A 21,270-nucleotide genomic window follows, 5' to 3' on the forward strand; every position below is an offset into this window, starting at 1 on the left:
AAGGAGAATCTTCCTCAACCAGCTCCTGTCTTTTTCCCCTGGATCATAGGCCAGCCCCCCGCCTCCTCGGGGTGTTCACCGAGTTAGGCGGTGGAGTGGGGCGCAGAGAGACAGCGTGTGCGGTGTTACTGGTACCCTCTCCCCTCTGACGCAGTGACGGGGTGAGCCTAGCCCCACACAGCCCCTGGGAGCGCTGCTGGCTCTGGGCTTGGCCTCTGAGTCTGTCGTGAACTTAAGCCGCTGCCTTCAACTAAGAAGGGCCTTTCTGGGCCTGAACCACACTGACCTCCTGCTCCAGGCCGCTGGACGGATTCTGCCCCGAAGCCAGGTCAGCCTTATCAGAATCTGGTCCCCGGAGCCAACCTGCTGGCCCCCGACCCGCTGGAACCAACTCCCTTCCACACAGGGGGGCCCACAGGCGCTTCCTAACAGAGCTGACCTGTCCCCCTTTCTGTTGGGCTCAGACTCTGAGCCTGCTTTCTGCAGCATACATGCATGTCCTCCTACCCTCCCGGGGCTTCACCCCACGGCCCCAAAGAGGAAGCTCCTCTCTCTTAAATCCCTTCAAGGATCTGAGGTATGGGTTCATAGTCTCCACCTACCAGCTCTTCCTCCAAACCGGTCCCGACGAAGGGGCACCTAATAGATGCTAAGAGTCACAGAAACAGATTTTTAATCCAAAGCCTTTGAACCAAAGAACCTGTCAATACTTACAGGATCAGAAGACGCGCATGCCCAGTGGGTATCCCCTGGACCGTCAGCGAATTCTCTTTCCTGCCTACAAGCCCCTGCCTTCGTCAATACACGAGTCATCTCGGGCGACGTGCTCATGCAGCTTCTGAAAGTCCCCTTTATACCTTCCTAAGGGACCAAGGGACACACGTAGACAGTTTTCGCTGAGTGACCATGAAGCCTTGGGAGCTCAACTGGCTGTTACTTAAGAAAAATGAAATTTAGAGAGAGTCATCTTAAGTTGACACTTTGTAGGAAAAACAAACAAACAAACAACTTTGCAGAGATGAAGGAGGCCAAAGTAAGAAAGTAAAGTGGAAAAGAGAAACTTCACACTGACTTTTAAAAAGTTAATTACACAGTCTTTTATTCCTAGCTTGAAAAAAAAAAAGCCTTAAGTCACTAGGAAACTATTTACAAGACTAATCACATTTTAAACCGGGTGACTGGATAGGAAGAAGGGCCACTTAATGCCCCCTCTTGGGACAGCCTGGGACAGGTGACATGATCTGCCCGAGGGGCTGCGTCAAGGAGAGGACCCCGTGTCCTGGCTGCCGACGAACAAAATGTCCAAGGCGTGCCAGAGCCGTTTGGCTAACAAATGATTACATGTCTTTTTAGTGTTTAAGAGAAATCTTAATTTTTCTGGGATATCTCTGTAGAATCATTCTAGAAACTTGTATGATTAGAAAACTCTTAGTTTAAAGAAAAAAAAAGCTTGGCGCCCCCCATGAGACCCGTTACATCTTCTCAGACACTGATGGGCCTTTTGAGGACAGGAATATGGGATTCTGGGCTCCAGAAAGTCCTGACAGGAACACCAGCAGCTTCATCGGCTCAGAGCCCTCATCCCACAGGCTGGCAGACCGGACCAGAGTTTGGGTTCAAAGTGCTTTGGGGAGCAGCTTCTCGATCCTTCTCTGCAAACGAAATGACGGACACAGAGTCCCAGGCATCATCCGTTGGTGACGTGTCCTTGTCCAGGGCCTCTAAGATAGGCTGGCTCGGGTCCTTTAAATACTTGAAAAGGTTGAAAACCAACAGCGGCATTAGTTTTCAGTTCCACACAGACCTTCTGCCGACTTTCAGGCGGCACGGCCCTGCCTTACTCCGGCGCACCTCCCTACCCTGACCCCCGCTGAAACAGCTTCCCGAACAAGAGCTCCTCCCGTCAGCAGTAACCTTACCAGGAATCGGAGGGCCAACCATGGTCACACCACACCTCGGGAAAAGCACGGTGTGACTTCCTGCCCTTGGTGCAGCCTTGGGGACTGTTCTGCCCCAAGTGGCTCTGGAACTCTACCTTCCCAGTGAGGGGGCACGAGGGGCCTCCAGTTCACCCCTCAAGGGAGAAAAGGGGGACAGTCGGCCAGTGTTTTCCTTAGCCCCTCCACCTATCCATCACTTGCACCTCACACAACACACACCAAGCAGAGAAGCAGGGAGAGACGCAGGGGGCCTCATGGTGCCCCCACCCCCGCCCGTTCCCTCCGGCCTCTGCTCCAGGCTGAACCACAACTTCGCTGCTGAGTGACCGAGAAAACTCCTGCCTCGCTCTCGGACGTGCCGAGAAGACACCGAAACACACAGTGACTGCGAGCTGACTGATGACAGGAACGTAAGCCAATCATGTGCGCTTCTGAAACCTCAAAAATACAAGTGAAACCTGATTCATTTTTCTTGTGTAACTTCAGTGCCCTTTGGTATCTATTTTTCACACTTTCCCAGGAAAGTGAACCGAAAGACTCTTGTTCTGACTCCACACCCCAGAGGAACAGCTAGTAGCAAATTCACTTCAGAGGGACCTGCTGGGGGTTCTTCTGTGGGAGAGAGATTCATGCAAGTAAGATTCTGAGACCCACTGAGGCTGTTAGTGTGTGAAAACATTAACCAAGGAAGGTTTGGGGTGGTTGTTTTTTTTGTTTTGTGGTAACACTTAACATGAGTTCTACCCTCTTAACAGCTTCTTAAGCGCACCGTGCAGTACTAACCCTAGGCCCGATGATGTGCAGATCTCCAGAACTTACTCATCCCGCGTGACTGGAACTTCATGCCCGTTGAACAGCAGCCCCCTGGGTCCCTCTCCCCCGGCCCCCAGAAACCACATTCTACCGCTGCTTCTATGAGGTGGACTATTCTAGAAGCCTCATGGAAGTGGAATCACGCAGTATCTGTATGGAGGGTCTGGTGGGGAACTTCACATGTAATTTGCGTTATGTCTGGGCACTTTACCTCAGGCAGATGAAGGAAGATAAGGGACTCCAGCTCTTTCTAGAAGCATGACTCTTTCTCTACAGACTTGGACCTTACGTAACACCGATTCCTTCTAGATGTAACAGAGTAAGATTCTGTTTCCAGTACCTTTACCCCAATTTTACTGCTAATAAACCTCTAGAAACAAATACTTTTAAAGAATCTTCCATCAGCCCCCTTGGAGGGCTTGGCCACCTCAGGGAGCCTCGGGGGCACGGGCTGTGCAAGAAATCAACCTCCCACGAGACTCGGTCCACCCGTCTTCCTCAGGTCTTTCAAGATACCAGTAACATGCAGCGAGCTCTCGGCGTGCAAGGCTCTGCACTGACAGCCGGGGTGCATTTACTCCAGAATCCTCCTAAGTGCGCAGCTCACACTCTAGATCCCTGTCTTCACTGCCTTCCCACCCTCTGCCAGGCGTCCTGGGGGCTTTCTCCGCAAGGCGCAGGTCTCACGCGCTGCTACAGGCCATCTCTTGGCCACGCCAGGACACCTTGTTCACCAACCTCATGCCATTAAAAAAAATTGTTTTAAATTGTGGTGAAACACACATAACATAGAATTTTCATCTTAACCATTTTTAAGTGGTATAAAATACATTCGCATGGGTTGTACAACCCTCACCACCATCTCCGAACTGTTCTAATTTTGCAAAACTAGAACTCTATCCCCCATTAAACACTAACTCCCCATCTCCCCCTCCCCACCCCGACCACCCCACTGCTCTACTTTCAGTCTCTGTGAATCTGACTCCTCGAAGTACCTCGTTAAGTGGGACCACACGGTATTTGTGGTTTTGTGACGGGCTTATTTCACCTAGCGTAATCTCCTCAAGGTTCGCCCGTGTTGTCGCCTGTGTCAGAATCTCCTTTCTTTTTACGGCTGAATAACATTCCGTTGTGTGGATAGAACACATTTTTGTTTATCCATTCATTCACTGCTTCCACCATTTGGCTGTTGTGAATAAAGCTGCTATGAACATGGGTGTACAAAGAACCCTGTACCAGTTTTTTTTTTTTTCAAGTAGGCTCCACACCCAGCGTGGAGCCCAACGTGGGGCTCGAACTCACCACCGTGAGATCAAAACCTGAGCCAAGGGGCGCCTGGGTGGCACAGCGGTTAGGCGTCTGCCTTCGGCTCAGGGCGTGATCCCGGCGTTGTGGGATCGAGCCCCACATCGGGCTCCTCCGCTATGAGCCTGCTTCTTCCTCTCCCACTCCCCCTGCTTGTGTTCCCTCTCTCGCTGGCTGTCTCTATCTCTGTCGAATAAATAAATAAAATCTTTAAAAAAAAAAAAACAAAAACCTGAGCCAAGATCAAGAGTTGGACGCTCAACCGACTGAGCCACCCAGGCGCCCCTACCCTGTACCACTTTTAACCCCACTCTCTGTGTCCATGGCTTTGTCCACTGCCGCACTCCTGGGCGTTACCAGGGCCCACGGAGGGCTGACTTGTCACCCGCTAGATATGTGCACACGTACCTCTTCGATTTGTGACGGGATGCTCGGCGGAGAGTGAAACCAGTATTTTACCAGGCCTTTGTATCTCAGGACCAGAAAGAAACAGGCCCCCGCCAGCGCCGACAGCAACAGAAAGATGCCCACGGCAATCACGATGACTTGTTGCAGCCTGGTAGTGGCTTAAAAAGATGACGTGAGAGTGAACAAGAGGCCCATCCCGCACACGACACAAACACCAGGTCATTCTTCACCTGCCAGCTGCTTAGATGCTGTCCGCGTCCTCGTGCAGTGCACACATACTGTCCCTCCTCCGCCCAGCCTCACGTGTTCGAGCGCGTAACTAGTAAAAGCAGTCCCACAGTCCAGCAGTGTTAGCTCCCTGGTGGCGCTATTGCCGTGGGTCTCAGCATGAGCTGGTTAGACCTACTTGCACGCTGGCTTCTCGTCCCTTCTCTCTGGGTGCCACCCCTCCTACCACCCTCCACCTCGTACCAGCCCCGGGTTCACTACTTGGGGAGGATTCTTGTCCCAGCTCAGAAAGGACGCAAGAAGGCATGTGTTACCATCCATTGTTGTTTCGTAGCAAGATACGTTGCTTAAATGTCCGGGCCTCGAGATGTTGTAGTGCGTCCAAATCAGATGTGCCCTCACTTGTAAACAGTATTCTCTCAAGGGTTTCAAGCCATTCAACACGATGGAGTTGCTCCTGAAAGGACCTTCAACCTACGTAAAAAACGCCAACAGGCACATGTGAAAATGACCCAAAGAGACGAGGTCGAGCTACTTCCAGCTCTTCTGATGTTTCCTCAAATCCACAGGGAACACCAGCACCAAAGAACAAAGAGATTCTGTTTGAAAGAGTCGCTGGCTTGCAGTGGACACATTTTATGTGTGAAATCTGGTGAACGGTGTGGAGAAAGATGCCGATGGCTTCAGAGCTGTGTTCCTGGCTGTGGGGACGCAGAGGGCCCACTGTAGCCACGGAGGGTCTGCCACCGGCATTTAGCAAATCCCAATGTCTGGGATGACATTTTCTCCTTAAATGGGGCGCCTGGGTGGCTCAGTCAGTTAAGCTTCCGACTCTCGGTTTCAGCTCAGGTCATGATCGCAGGGTGGTAAGATCGAGCCCCACGTCAGGCTCCATGCTCAGTGGGGAGTCTGCTCATCCCTCCCTCCCCCCTGCACTCTCTCCCTCTCTCTCTCTAAAATACATAAATAAAATCTTAAAAAAAAAAGTGCTTCAATGCCCAGCGCGTTTACTTTAAATCATTATTTTGTACTTCACGGTTAATATATTCAAGATACTTCGAGCTGGTCAACGAACAGAGAAAAATAATCATCATGGGAAATAATGTTCCTTTAGCTCTGAGTCTGCTTTTAGTTTTAACTGAAATGTGCTGATGCCTCTGACAGAGTTTTGGTCAACATGATATCTGTGAGTTATGTAATCGGGACACAGCTGGATCCCAGACTCTCGGAGATTCTGTCTCCTCCCCACATCTAGTCCTTGCTGCTGCCTCCCTCAGCCTCGTCCACCCCCTCTGGATCCCTCTAGTCAATGGCTTCTCGCTCTCCTGGGCAGTTGCCATTGTTCCACAGGGAAAGGAGGGACAGATATATAGGATATATGTTTATATACATAGGATATAGCAGTACGGGATTTCTTACAAGGGGATTGCTTTCCTATTTTGAGATGTAATAGAAAATGCTACAGGGGCACCTCGGTGGCTCAGCCATTAAGCATCTGCCTTCGGCTCAGGGAGGGATCCCAGGGTCCTTGGATCAAGCCCTGCATCGGGCTCCCTGCTCTGCTGGGAGCCTGTTTCTCCCTCTCCCACTCCCCCTGCTTGTGTTCCCTGTCTCACTGTCTCTGTCAAATAAATAAATAAAATCTTAAAAAAAAAAAAAAGAAAAAGAAAATGCTACAGCCATTGAGTCACATATGCTCAGTAACACAGAGATGAAGCTGTTCTGCTGTTGACCGAAAACGGGCGGATTATTCAATAGTATGTAGAGAGCAGCTTATTTTTAAACATATAAAATAATCATTATTTGGAATAATGGGATCATCGATGATTTTTTTCCTTCTGTTTAATGGTGACAGACTGCCAGGGTAGAGGAGACAGATTTTTGCTGGTGATGCCACATAAAGCAATTTTTTAAAAGATTTATTTATTTGAGAGAGAGAGAGAACAAGTGTGGTGGGGGAGGGGCAGAGGGAGGGAGAGAGGGAGAATCGCAAGCCGATTCCCTGCTGAGTGTGGAGCCCTACTAGGGCTCGATCCCACGAGCCAGAGATCACCAGCTGAGCCCAAACCAAGAGTTCGGCACCTAACCGGCTGCACCATCCAGGCACCCCACCGCGTGAAGCAATTTTAAGTACAAACTTCCTTTGGGGGTGACTTCAGCCACCAGTTGGCATTACTAGAATTCAGAATCACAGACTACAGAGACACGAGACCACTGTCCTGGGAGGGCCTGCCTGCCAGGCTAACCATAGCTGGCATCTGGGAACTTGGAATCCTGAACGGTCCCTGCCATTCCCTAACTAATGTCGGCAGCTTGTGGTAAAAACGTTTTCTGTGCCAAACACCTGCTGTCTTAGAAGTCTGGAATTTTGATCTATGCTGGGGACAAGAGGCCTGTATTTCCAGTAAAACCCCTGGGCACTGAGTCTCTGCTAGGCTTCCCTGGTAGACAATATTTCACGTGTTGTCACAGTTTGCTGTTGGAGGAATTAAGTGTGTCCTCTCTGAGTCTTTCGGGGAAGGTTCTTGGAAGCTTGTATCTGGCTTCCTCTGGAGTTTGGCCTGTGTGCCTCTTCCCCTTGCTGATTTTACTTCATGTTCTTCTTCTATAATAAACCATGGCCATGAAAGCAACCATATGCCAAGTCCCATGGGTCCTTCCAGCAAATCTAGGGGCTAGTCTTGGGGACACAGACTCACAGCAGGAATGGAGATATTTTGGTGGCTCTCAGACTCATTTGAGCCCTAAAATCTTTTGTTCACAGAAGTCCAAAGTAGAGCTGCTCTGGTAGACAAGGGAGAAAGGGGAAACCCTTCTGGAATCTTCCAGGCCTTCTCTATTCCAGTTGACCAGATCTTGACCTCTTGATTCAGAGAAATGGTTAGTTCTTTTTTCCCCTTGGGTTAAGAGTCTATTCTTCAGTGAGTTTTGCCTTCCTCAATGTTTTAAGATTCACCATAAAGAAATGAGGAAGAAGTACAAATGTGAAGTATGTGGGAGAAGCTCTTCAGAGCCTGGGGGTGCCTGGGTGGCTCAGTCGGTGAGGCGTCTGTCTTTGGCTTAGGGCAGGATCTCGAGGTCCTGGGATCCCCGTGTGGGGGAGCAGGGAGCCTGCTTCTCCCTCTCCCTCTGCTCCTCCCCCTGCTTGTGCATGCTCTCTCTCTCTCTCTCTGACAAATAAATAAGTAAAAACTTAAAAAAGAAAAAAAGAAAACAACTGCCAAGCATGGAGTCTGGGCTCGGACGTCTCCGCACCGATGTGCTAGCTGTCAGCTGCTGACCTTGGGCAACTTACTCAACCCACTGGTTTTCCTTCTCTGTGAAAGACTTAATGAGAGGATGTATCTAAAATGCCTGGCCCAGGGCCCAACTCAAAGGAAGCTCTCGAGAAACACAAGCTCTCATTATTATAAAAAAACTATAATCACCTTAAATTTATACAGCGATGAATGTCAGTTATATCACCATAAAACCGGAAAACAAAAAACACAACAACAGTTCTAAGACTGTTGAGTTTGGGAAACCCTGAGGCTTACATAGATAATAAAACCTCACGATACTCAGCTTGGATAATCAGGCACTGCGGATGACTGAAGGCCAGCTTCTTCCCTTGTACTTTGTAGGGCTGACCAGGCCCTGCCCGTCTGACGCATCTCTGTCAGCCTAACGGCCCGCCGCAGCCCCTCCTGCATTTTTTTTTTTTTAAGATTTTTTTATTTATTTATGTGACAGAGAGACAGCCAGCGAGAGAGGGAACACAAGCAGGGGAGTGGGGGAGGAAGAAGCAGGCTCCCAGCGGAGGAGCCTGATGTGGGGCTCCATCCCATAACGCCGGGATCACGCCCTGAGCCGAAGGCAGACGCTTAACCGCTGTGCCACCCAGGCGTCCCCCCTCCTGCATTTCTGACAGACCCTAGCACCTGCAGTTCCCCAGACGTCCCGAACCTTCCCCCACCCTCCGTCCTCTTCCCTACAAGGCTCTCTCTCCTCGCAGTAGACTTTTTGCATGTCCACATACGTTCTCTTTGCAAATCACTCAAACCAAAGCAATTTCTATAAACCTTGCAGACTGCAGGGGTGGATTCCTTGTTGTAGAAACAGGCCCTCTAGAACCTTCTCCAGGCTTTTGAGGGCCCCAGGGGCTCTGTGCATACCCCAAACAACGGGGAATAACGTGCTGTCAGGCAGAGAGGGGCCTTCAGAGCCACCTGGCAGAAGGCAAGGCTCAGCATAGGGAGCAGAAGCTCAGGTCTTGAGGGGAAGGATTAAACCCGATTCAGGGCTCAGACTCTAAGGCAACACTGAGATGCTCTGTCCTCCTTGTCCAGTTTCAAGTTTACTTTCTTTTGCTCTATCAGGAAGTCCAAAGGAAAGAAAATCAACACAAAGTAGAAAAATGCTCTTGCCTTTTGGATTCCTGCCTTTTCCCAGTAATGGACATAATACTGAAAAGTGGCCTTGGAGGCAGGGATGTCGAAGGGAGAGGAGAACCTGACGATCAGGGAACCTTCTCCTGGGGTCACCCAGACGTTCTCAGGAGGTCCAACGGTCACTGAAATACAGTAACGAACACAAACACAAAATATAAATATATACACATATATATGCTTTACATATAACACAATATACAATCTTTTTTTTATTTTTTAATTAAATTCAATTAATCATCATATAATGTATTATGGGTTTCAGAAGTAGAGGTCAGTGATTCATCAGTTGCATACAACACCCAGTGCTCATTATGTCACGTGCCCTCCTTAATGCCCATCCCCCAGTTACCCCATCCTTCCACCCCCCTCCCCTCCAGCAACCCTTATTTTATTTCCTAGAGTTAAGCATCTTTTATGGTTTGGTTCCCTCTCTGATTGCATCTTGTTTTATTTTCTCCTCTCACACATAATTTTATATAATATACTGTGTGTGTACACACACACACACACACACACACACACACACACATTTATAAATGCAATGAGATCGCATTCAGGCACACAAGACTCCCTGACACTGCTCTGGGCACAAGCTTCACGTGGAAGGCCACGGGGCAGGAAGCCCAATGCCAGGGGCTTCTCATCTTCGGCGGCAGGAGGGCCCTTGCGGGAGTCCACGCGGTGGCCTAGAGCCAGTCTCTCCACCTCCCCACCCCCACCCCAGGACACAGCTTCCATGCAAAGAGCGAGACCCCCAACAGGCCAGTACAGGAGCCTCCCAGGCTTAAAAGCCCCAAGAGCCAGTATCTCTTAATGACAACAGGAAGAAGTTTCCAGAGTCCCTGCGAGGGACACGCGCAGTTACAAGAACTGCCGCTCTCAGCTGAAGACATGGCTCCCTAACAGGTATTTAAGAGGGCCCCAAGGCAGGTGCCGTTTGTCAATCAGGGCTCATTTTGCCATCAGCGACGCCGCCTAGGAACCTGGCTGCCAGCCACCTTGATCAGGTTTCCAGAGAAACAGCTGGGAGGTTAACCAAAGATCAGATTTTCGTGCAGAGGGGGACAGGATTTTGTTACCCTTACCTACCACCTAGCTCTTTTGTATATTTATTTTTAATATCCATTCCTATAATTTCTTTATAAATGAACAAAAGTGGTATTAATAAACCTTTAAATCTGCGTCTCCCAGCTTCTTGTCAGACTACGTTTAAATGTAGTACCAGAGCGATCTTGCCGTCGGAAGTCTGTTCGTTGGAGCTTTTCATATAGTTCACGGGACAGCCCAGGACTGTGAGTCAAACACGTTATAAAGGAAGGGTTCCAGCATTTATCAGACAAGCACTTCAGACTGAGAGTAGCTTGGGCTACAGCGATGGGAGCTGAGCACACGTCAGCCTCGGACTTTACAAGTGAGGGGCAGGGGACGACTTCCCAGCCGGGAACCACCGGGGAACAGGGCTGCCCCGCTCAGGCCGGGAGGACAGGGCTGCTGGCTGGCACCGGACAAGTGACTATCCCAACAGGCCCTGCTTCCGTTCCCGGTCCTCTTCTCCCGGGCCAGGGCCGGGGACCGCCATTACTCTCTCTTTTTTTCTTGACTAATTCCCACCTAGATGACATTGCACAGCTCAGATGTGTGCTGGTTCTCTGCACAAGGACACCTGACTTGTCCGCGGTAAATGCCCAGCTCGCGGGGACTGCACTGTCTGCTCTCTCCATCCCGGCGTCGTCCGGCACAAACGGTTGACTGCTCTTCTTAGTTTCCTATTGCAGACGATCCCGAGCAGGAAGGGGAGGGAAGATCCTAACAACAACTCATGGCCTCATCACCCCGACTTTTACCCACCGTTGAGGTCATGGCCAATTTTATTCCCCTCACCCCCTTTGCCCTCAGGCCTCCACTCTCTAGATTATTCTGGATTTCATGTGTAAATACTCCAGTATGAGTCTCTAAAGGATAGGACACCCTCCCCCCTTTTAAAAACATAAAAATACCATGATAACACCTAAGATAAACTAAAAATAATTGCTTACTAGATGGTCGAATAGCTAGACAGTGACCACATTTCCTCAACGGTCTTCTACCTCTGTTGAGTTTGTTGGGATCAGAACCCCATACTTTGGTTGCCTAAACCATGAACACCAAAGAAACCTGGGACACAGCCGGCCGGGTGAGAAATGAACCGCGTAAGGAGCGGATGTACAAACTAGTATCTGTCAATTCTTATGCCCCCTTCCAAGTTCTGGGAGCACATATGCTCGTTCAACCAAGCTTTACAGCGTATCCACGAGGGGCCAGGCACTGTTCAAGGCCGAATGAAAGTCTTTCTTGAACATAAAGGAAGTTGTGCCAAAGAGATGAGGGTGATCACTGAAGCCAATAAGCTAGTGTCCCATCCAGCCCAGAGGTCAGCAAACTCTTTTGGTAAAGCGCCCTAGTAAATTAGGCTTCGCGGGCCAGGCAATCCCTGTTGCAACTGTTCAACTCTACCGCTCTGGCTTGAAAGCATCCACAGACCACACATTATTAAAAGGTGGTGAAACTGTGCTCTAATAAAACTTATTTACAACAGGTTGGTGGGCCGGCTGTGGTCCACAAGCTGTGGGTGGCCAGCCCCTGGTCTAGCAAATCAACTCCTCTAGCGCCAGGCTCCATGCTCAGTGCTTGGGTTTGACCATCATACCCACCTGTTTGCTGGCTGTGTGGGGTGAGAGACAGGACTGGGGTGCATGGAGTCCGCACCGCTCAGTGAGGAGTAAAACGAAGAAAGCCTGGAAATGATAAAGGACGTTTTACAGCCAAGTTCTCTTACCATTCCAATAGTACAGGAACCAAGGCACCGTCAGCCAGGGGGAAACCAGGTCCTGCGCCTTAGCTCGGACGCGTAAAGAGACGTTGAAAAACAGTGGCAAACCCTCTGAGAGGCTGGATGGGGTGAAGTTACACTCTGTCTTGGTGACGTTCATACAGTTCACACCTATGTCGTCGGTGTCGTACCACCTACTGCCAGAGAGGCTGCAAAGGAAAACAAGACTTTCACTTCACAGACTTCCCTCTTCTGCCACATCCAACAGGTTCCCCAGAGCCGATGTTTTAAAAAGCAGCTTTACTGGGGCGCCTGGGTGGCACAGCGGTTAAGCGTCTGCCTTCGGCTCAGGGCGTGATCCTGGCGTTCTGGGATCGAGCCCCAATCAGGCTCCTCCGCTAGGAGCCTGATTCTTCCTCTCCCACTCCCCCTGCTTGTGTTCCCTCTCTCGCTGGCTGTCTCTATCTCTGTCGAATAAATAAATAAAATCTTTTTTTTTTTAAAAAGCAGCTTTACTGAGATGCAATTTGTGGACCAAAGAATCCGCCCAGCGAAAGTGTACAACTAATGATTTTCAGTAGCTTCGCGGGGTCGTGCAACGTCACCACATTCAATTTTAGGACATTTTTATCATCCCCCAAAGAAACCCCATACCTATTAGGACTCACTCCCCACTGTGCCCTAACCCCCTGAGCCCTAGGCGACCATTAATCGTCTACTTTGTTTCTACAGATTTGCCTCCCCTGGACATTTCTTATGAACAGGCTCGTAAACCGCATGGTCTTTTCTGATCGGCTCTTTCCACTTAGCGTGTTTTCAGGAGTGACACATGTTCTAGCATCAGTACTTCACCCTTCTCATGGCCAAGTAAGACCCCAGCATATGCTTATAGTACGTTTTGTTTCTCCATTCACCTGCTTTGGACGTGTCGGCTGTTCCCACGTTTTGGCTGTTGTGAATAACGCTAAGAAATACTCACAGGCAAGTTTCTTTGTGGACATAACTTTTCAATTCTTTGGGGTAAATACCCTGGAGTGGGAGCTGGTGGGTCACACGGTAACTCTTGTTTATAACTGTCTTCCAAAGCAGCTGTACCATTTTACGTCCCCAGCTGCAGTGTGTGAGGGTTCCAATTTCTCCACATCCTCATCAACACTCGTCATTATGCCTTTTCTTTATTATTTATTTATTATTATTTTTACATCCTAGTGGGTGTGCTGTGGTAGACCACCGTGGCTTTAAATTTGCATGTCTTTGATGAACACTGATGTTGGACCTCTTTTTATGTATTTATTGGCCATTTGTATATCTTCTTTGGAAAACTGTCTCCTCAAACCCTTTCTCTGTACTTTAATTGGGTTGTCTTCTAATTGTTGAATTGTAAGAGTTCTTTATATATTCTGGATGCAAGTCTCTTATCAGATTTTTCCCACTCAGTCCTGCAACTGATTTTAATTCTTTAAACTAGGCCTCTGGAGTCAAAGTCTTAGGAAAGAGACTGCGTTCATACAAACCCCGCTCATGCTTCCTGCTAGTGTGGAGTTTGTTCTAACCTACAGCTGTCCATTTAAAGTCTGAGTCACCCTATGAAAACCCTGCCAAATACAAGGCCACATAGTCTTGTAAATGCCAATGCATTCCCCAGAGTTCCAATGCCACACCCCCCATGGGACTCTACTCTCCAGCTTTGGTGACAGACTTGAGAAAAACCAGGGAGGTGGCTGCTAGAAACCTCAATGGGGGGCAGTAGGCGGCGTGCTCAGTAGAGACAGGCCATGCCCCCCTAATCCCCCACCCCAGCAGCTCTGGCCTAGAAAGCAAGGCCAGCGGAGACAGAAGAGAGGAGGCTGGGGATCACTGCCACCAGCTTGCACACACCACACGTGGTTCTAAGTGTACCTCTGACCCTCACTGGAGACTTCTTCTGTCAAAGTGGCAAGTGTCAAGACGAAGGCCACTTCAAGATACATGGCTATGGCTTCCGTGGAAGATGGCTGCCCTACTCATATTACCACCAAGCCCCGGGGGCCCAGACCCTACTACAGAGAGGGATCCCCAAGCACAGGCACCCCTTCCCCCCATCTTAGGTTGGGGGCGTGCTTCAGAAGGGGTAAGTAACGTTTAAAAAAGTTACACAGCGGGGCGCCTGGGTGGCACAGCGGTTAAGCGTCTGCCTTCGGCTCAGGGCGTGATCCTGCCCTTCTGGGATCGAGCCCCACATCAGGCTCCTCCCTTGTGAGCCTGCTTCTTCCTCTCCCACTCCCCCTGACTGTGTTCCCTCTCTCTCTCTGGCTGTCTCTATCTCTGTCGAATAAATAAATAAAATCTTTAAAAAAAAAAAAAAAGTTACACAGCTACTTAGGAGATACTCTAACCTTCTCCCCGGCAGATCCCAGCTGTTGAACTTGGGCAAAAGGCTCCCCACATTTCAAAGGCTCATTTCCCGATTTAGCAGGGAATGGGCCACTCCTGTTCCCCATCCTCCCCTCTCCTCCAAACTTGGCCCTGTCTCAGAACTGCTTTTGAAAAATGTTTCTCCGCACAGGGGTCTAAAGGGGGATAAACCATCCAAATTTAAATGACAGCTGACACATGACAGCAGTTTCAGGGGGAAGAGTGAAAAAGGAAGCTGCGTTCTGGAGGCCGCCTCCCCGTCTCCCCGTCTCCCCGTCTCTTCGCAAAGGGGACAAATAAGGGGATGTTGGGCCCACTTCAACAAGCGCAGCCCTGAGCGTGGCCCCGCCCATCGCCAGACTCTGGCCTCCTGACCAGGGTGTGTCCGGGCACCTGAGTCTTACCCCCGGAGTCACGCGGGCTCCCCCTTGGCTACATCAGGGACTGCCTGTGTCCCTGAATTTATCTCAGTTTGAAAGCAGCCCCCATCATGAGAGGGGACCCGGCATAGTGGTTGAACACCTACACTCCGGAGCCAGTTACTTCGCTTGTCCGTTCCCTAGTCCCCTTATCTATAAAATGGGGATAAATTATGGGATTTGCCTCCCCGAGGGCTCACGAAGGTTGAACCAGCCGACATGTAAGTCATTTACTCCACAGACGGGCAACTGTGGACGTCACAGTTCAGTTCTGTTAGGTCACTTCCAAAAATGGCCAGTGTCCCCTCTGATCCAGCAATTCCTCTGCTACAAATGTAAGAGAACAATCAGATGATTTATGTACGAGGACACAAGCTGGTGACCGTCTACACCCGTGAGTGGGGAAGCTTTAAATACATCATGTGTGATGCCTCATCCAATAAAACGAGCAGTAGAAATGTTTACACAGAGCTCATTAGGAGAAAAAGTGTTCATACACTTAACTGTTTGGTTGAAAAAAAAAAAAAGGAAGAAGGACCCAAACGCGTTAACCGAGTTTTGTTTCATTTTTACGCATACACCGGCACATTTTCAAACCAAGTGCGTTCATTTAGAAAAAAGTCTAGAGAGAAATACGCCAGAAGGAGAGTAGGGATTATTCTTGGGCTGCAGAGCACTAGGTGGTTTTAATTTTATTCTTTTTACTTTTCCGGGTGTTCTAGCCTTTCTGTAAAGAACACGTGTTACTGTTAAAATCAGAAAGAAAAGAAATGAAATGAGAAAACGTTTTCAGAAGACTGGGTTGGTCAGGTCAAGTTTTTTTAAGGTGAAATCTCCAGATTTTTTAATGTGGGCACTAACTGATAAGGAAAAAAAAATTAAACACCCTGGGCCAAACACAGCCTGAAGGCCAAGTCTCTGCAACCCCTGATTTACACCTGCAATCTTCCCACAGTGCTCAGGGTAATTCTGGCTTTGGCTACTGTACTACCAGAATGCAGGCACCCTCATTTCTAATTACAGTAACGCTTTACTGTAGAGAAACAGGATGGAAAAATTTTAAGTCCCACAAGCCTCAAAATGAAATTATTTCATGTCACTAAAATGTACCAAACATGTACAAGTCTCTAAAAACAAAACAAGAGCAAAGGCCCTCCTCTCATCAACTCTGCGATTGGAAAAGAAAACAAGACCTGCCCCGGTTTCAGTTTCTCGTTACCCCTCAACTTTTCCAAACAAGGACGCTCACATTCACCCCATCCTTTGTTTCTTTTACCCAAACCGACCTCTATCCTGAGAAAATATCTCCAAAATGCTTTCCAAAAACGAAACGAAGTCAACATGTTAGTCTGGGAAAGGAAAGCGTCAAGGGCTTTAAGGAATATTTCTACTATCTCCTGGTGCTCTGCTGACCCACAGATGTACCCCCCACCCCCCCAAGGCTAAGGAATGCTAGTCAGGATATCAGCTGTGACTTCCTGTCACCGAAATCTTGTTTAGGTCTACAACGTCATGTTTACTGAATGCTGAGAAAGGCCAGCTTTGAGGGCACAAAGCCCCATGCTGAGGAGCACTCAGTTTGATGCTCGGCTGTCGCCATCTTGAAATTCTCAGTAATTCTGAACAAGGGGTCTTGCACCATTTTCATTTTGCCCACGGCCCCACAAATTATGCAGCTGGTCCTCATGGACTGGTCCAGTAACTATAGGTATACTAGTACTTGCTTGAGGAGGAGCTAAATGTTCAGAGATAACCCCTAAACCTGGGTTTAGAATCTATTTTTATTAAGCAAATGTTGTTACAATGGACAAAGGTGAAAAAGAAGTCACCGGAAACGTACTCCACTTACAAACTAAGTGCCCCTAATTCTTCCAGATTCCTTCCCCGTTCTTGACCACAGATATGGTCCAAATTTTACACAGTTGCCACTGCTCCCAGATGACACACAATTATCCATTTTAATAGTTGCCTCGTGTTCAACTACTAGTTCACATGATGAAATCTGGCATTTTTCTGCTGATGGACAGGAATGTATATTCAATGTATATCTTTTTTTCTTTTTTTAAGATTTTATTTATCTACCTGAGAGAGAGAGAGGGTGGGGGGCAGGAAGAGAGACTCTGAAGCAGATTCCACACTGAGCACAGAGCCCGACGCAGGACTCGATCCCACAACCGGGAGATCGTGACCTGAGCCGAGACCAAGAGTTGGATGTTTGACTGACTGAGCCATCTGGGCACCCTATTTTTCCCCCTTTTTCTGCTGGGGCCTGTATTACCCACGTAGGGGAAAAGTCACGTGGACATTTCCGAGGCGCTCGCTATACCGTGAGGGACTCCGCTGTAGGGGGGCTGTGCTAACTCACCCACATCCGGCACCATCCTCCTCAGCCACACTCTCCCAAGCACCGAGCATTACCATTCCCTTAAATGTGGTGTAACTGGGAATATAAAATGACTTGGCCAATAATTTTAACTTTGTCTTCTCTTAACCCATGTAACACGGTAAACACGTAACAACTGAGGTCTTCGATTTTGCATTTCTTCTTCCCATACATGTTTCTGCTGCATGCCAAGTGGTGATAAACCGTGAAAGTGGGTGAGACAGAGAATGAGGGACCAGAAGAGTGTGCGAAATGGAAAAACCCCTTTTAGAAATCGAGAATTAGTAGTAATTAAGTGAATACATTCCTTAGTAGGCCAAATCTGGCCCGTAAGTTTCGCTAAACCAGATTTTCAAAACTTGAAGAAGATGAAGGCTACAAGTGCCTCCTGCCCTTTCAAGACAGGAAGCCCTTGTGTATGAACCTCTCCTGAAACCAACGAGAGAACAGTCTCCCCCGCCAGCTAAGACGCCCTGTGGGTAGACAGCAGAGCGTCTGACCCCAGTGCTGCCAAAGCCTTCACGTGAGTGGGAGGTTGTGAAATCTCTGTCCTTGGAGATTTAAAAAGTACAAGAGAACTATCTGCTTCCAGTGGATCTGCCGGCAATCCTGCCAAGAGGCAAGCCCGAGCCGCCGGCCCTGGGGCTCCCCGCGCCACTCCCCATCAGGACGCCAACAGAAAGATCCAGCTTACAATGTGAACTGCACCTGGTAGACCACCGGCCTTGTGTCATTGCTCAGGGACCCCGGCTCCCACCTCAGAACCTGCTCGTTGTTGTACAGGCGAATCTTCGGGTTTCGAGGAGCTGGCAGCTGGGAGCGAGAGTCTTGAAAGGGGCAGGGAGAGAGAGAAGGGGGCGGAGGTGAGAGAGAAGGGGAGGGTTACAAGAGAAAATCCGATTACAACACTATTTAAATGCACAGCATTAAATCATTCCCACCATTCCATTTTCGTCAAAGTGCAGAAGTGGTTATTACCGGTGTCCCCAGGCATGTCCCCTCGCCCCCGCCTTTGACGAAATACGGCACCATCGCCACAGTCCGTGGAAGGAAAGGGAGGCTTGGGGCCTACAGATTCCAGTTCTCATGAGCGGGGCCTGGGTGCCGGAGTCCGGCTCAACTAGAATGTGTGTTCTGTCTTTAATAAGCATGTGTGGATGGGCAGCTTAGGCTGACAGTCTGGGCCTCACTCTCTTCTTCAGGAATAAGGGGTAAAGAGCCGTACAGCCCGTAAGTGAACACTGCATTGGTGGCCACGTGACATGCACTCGCCCCAGACTAGTCTTAGTACCAGACTTGCATTGGTACCAAGGGAGCGTCTGGTAAACCTCCACACACACACATGCACACACTCACACGCGCACACCCCAAAGCGGGTGTGCAAAGCCCAAAGGCACGTGGAGGGTGAGACATGTCCTTTGGGCTTCGTAAGACTTGCGCTGTTTCTCAAGGACCCCCAGTATCACAATCGCCAAGGTACCGCTTAAAATGCAGATCCCCAGGCCACCCCCCAGGCCAGGAAATCCACATTTTCAACAAGCTTCCCAGCTGATTCTCAGGCACCTGAAGCCTGAAGGCTACAAACAACAGAATAACACCTGCCCTGGGGGAACTACCACCCATGTCAGAGTCCCCCTCCTGAGCCCAGCCCCCCCCAGCAGGTACTTCACAAGACTGTGCTGGAGACCGCAAGCACAGGAGCCTTTTCTCTTGCAAGAAAACACAATTGTGACGGGACTTTCTCTGAGATTGAAAGATGAATGAGAAACGCCCAGGAGGTGGAAAGCAAGGTTTGAAAAACATGCTGTTCCAGAATTCAGAGCAGGAAATTCAAACCATGTGTTTTCAGTAAACGGATCCAACCTCGAAGGGATCCAATCTGGAAGAATGGTGACCAGCTCTTCTGAAAGATGCGTTACCAGGGGTCTGTGTTCACTTGTCTACTTCCAGAATGCCCACTGTCTCCCGAGCTCCAAGCTCAGGCTGGCCTTCATTCCGGATCCTTATTCAACCAGCTTACCAACACTTCTGCCAATTCACACCAGGGAAAAAGGCAGGCAGGCTGGGGCCGCCTGGAGGGAAGCTGCTTGGCAGGGCAGGCCCATCTCTGCTCGCTGTGGCTGCTGTGTGTGGCCCGGCAGGTCCCAGAGCGGAGCTGAGGACTGGAGGCCTGCCTCCGGGGCACGGTGCAGCACACACACACACACACCCCCGCCCGCCCCCGGGGGGGGGGGGGAGGCCTTCCTTAGGACCAGGAACTCATTGGGGGCTCAGAGACCTCCATTTACATTCCTGATTCAGTGTCCTATGGATGCTGAGATGAAGCAGCACCAATTTAGGGTCTTAAAACAACCCAGCTGGATCGCTTCCAGTCCTGGAGAGCAGAAGTTTGAAACTGGTCTCACTGGGCTAACGTCAGCGTGTTGGCAGGGCTGTTTTCCTTCTGGAAGCTCTGGGGCAGAAATGGCTCCTTGCCTCCTCCAGCTTCTAGAAGCAGCCCACATTCTTTGGCTCTGACTCCTTCCCCCAGCAACAATGGGCTGATTCCTTCTCTCTCTCTCTCTCTTTTTTTTTTTTAGCGATTACCCATTTATTTATTTTTCTTCAAAAGACATTTTTTTGAAGATTTATTCATTTACTTTAGAGACAGACAGAGAGAACCCGAGCAGGAGGGGCAGAGGGAGAGGAGAGAGAAACCCAAGCAGACTCTGCACTGAGCCCAGAGCCTGACACGGGTCTGATCCCACGACCGTGAGATCACGACCTGAGCCGAAATCAAGAGTCAGACATTTAACCGACTGAGACACTCAGGTGCCCCCTTTTGAATTTTTATTTAAAATCGAGTTAGTTAACATACAGTGCAATATTGGTTTCAAGAGGAGAATTCAGTGATTCACACTTAGGTCTAACACTCGGTGCTCATTACAGCAAGTGCCCTCCTTAATGCCCATTCCCCATCTAGCCCAGCCCCCACCCACCTCCGTCCATCGACCCTCAGTTTGTTCTCCATTGCTAAGAGTCTCTAACGGTTTGGTTTCTCTCTCTTTTTCTTCCCCTTTGTTCATCTGTTTTGCTTCTTAAATTCCACATGAGTGAAATCACACGGTATTTGTCTTTCCCTGACTTACTTTGCTCAGCACAACACACTCCAGCTAGATCCACATTGCTGCAAATGGCAAGATTTCATTCTTTTGGATGGCGGAATAATCCACTGTGTGTATAGACCACGTCTTCTCTACCCATTCATCAGTCGGTGGACATCTGGGCTCTTTGTACACTTTGCTATAGCTATTGCTGCTATGACCCCTGGAGTGCATGTGCCCCTAAGAATCGGTATGTTTGTATCCTTTGGGTAAATACCTAGTAGTGCAATTGCTGGATCATAGGGTAGTTCTATTTTTAACTTTTTTAAAAATATTTTATTTATTTATTTATTTATTTATTTATTTATTTATTGGGGTGGGGGAGCAGAGGGAGAGGCAGAGGGACAAGGGGAGAGAGAAACCCAAGCAGACTCTGTGCAGCTCGGAGCCCGACGTGGGGCTCAATCTCACGACCCAGAGATGATGACCTGAGCCCAAATCAAGAGTTGGATCTCAAGCAACTGAGCCACTCAGGCACCCCTCTATTTTTGAATTAATGCCATACTGTTTTCCAGAGTGGCTGTACCAGCTTGCATTCCCACCAACCGTGTAGGAGGGTTCTCCACATCTCCGCTGGGCCATCCTCACCAACATCTGTTGTTTCCTGAGTTGTTAATTTTAGCCATTCTGACAGGTGTGAGGTGGTATCTCATCGTGGTTTGGATTCGTATTTCCCTGATGATGAGTGATTTGGAGCACTTTTTCATGTGTCTGTTGGCCGTTGGTAGGTCTTCTTTGGAGAAATGTCTATTCATGTCTTCTGCCCATTTCTTTTTTTTTTTTTTTAAGATTTTATTTATTTGGGGCGCCTGGGTGGCACAGTGGTTGAGCGTCTGCCTTCGGCTCAGGGCGTGATCCCGGCGTTACGGGATCGAGCCCCACATCAGGCTCCTCCGCTATGAGCCTGCTTCTTCCTCTCCCACTCCCCCTGCTTGTGTTCCCTCTCTCTCTGGCTGTCTCTCTGTCACATAAATAAATAAAATCTTTTTTTTTTTTTT

At 49.2% G+C, this 21,270-nt stretch overlaps 1 protein-coding gene across 1 annotated transcript in view; it reads right to left on the bottom strand.

The window, feature by feature from the left end:
- Window positions 1-1,082: 1,082 nt before the first annotated feature.
- The window catches only part of IFNGR2 (interferon gamma receptor 2), a 27,174-nt gene continuing 6,986 nt past the window's right edge, over window positions 1,083-21,270 (bottom strand). The window contains exons 2-7 of the mRNA XM_040621012.1: window positions 17,824-17,956; window positions 11,940-12,142; window positions 9,101-9,246; window positions 5,009-5,168; window positions 4,467-4,624; window positions 1,083-1,752 (exon numbers count right to left, since the gene is read on the bottom strand). Coding sequence (XP_040476946.1) covers window positions 1,579-1,752; window positions 4,467-4,624; window positions 5,009-5,168; window positions 9,101-9,246; window positions 11,940-12,142; window positions 17,824-17,956 — 974 coding nt within the window. The 3' untranslated portion in view covers window positions 1,083-1,578. The remainder of the gene's footprint in view (window positions 1,753-4,466; window positions 4,625-5,008; window positions 5,169-9,100; window positions 9,247-11,939; window positions 12,143-17,823; window positions 17,957-21,270) is intronic.

The sequence above is a fragment of the Ursus maritimus genome, unplaced genomic scaffold (assembly GCF_017311325.1).
Source record: "Ursus maritimus isolate PB19 unplaced genomic scaffold, ASM1731132v1 scaffold_4, whole genome shotgun sequence".
In the NCBI taxonomy this organism is placed as follows: domain Eukaryota; kingdom Metazoa; phylum Chordata; class Mammalia; order Carnivora; family Ursidae; genus Ursus; species Ursus maritimus.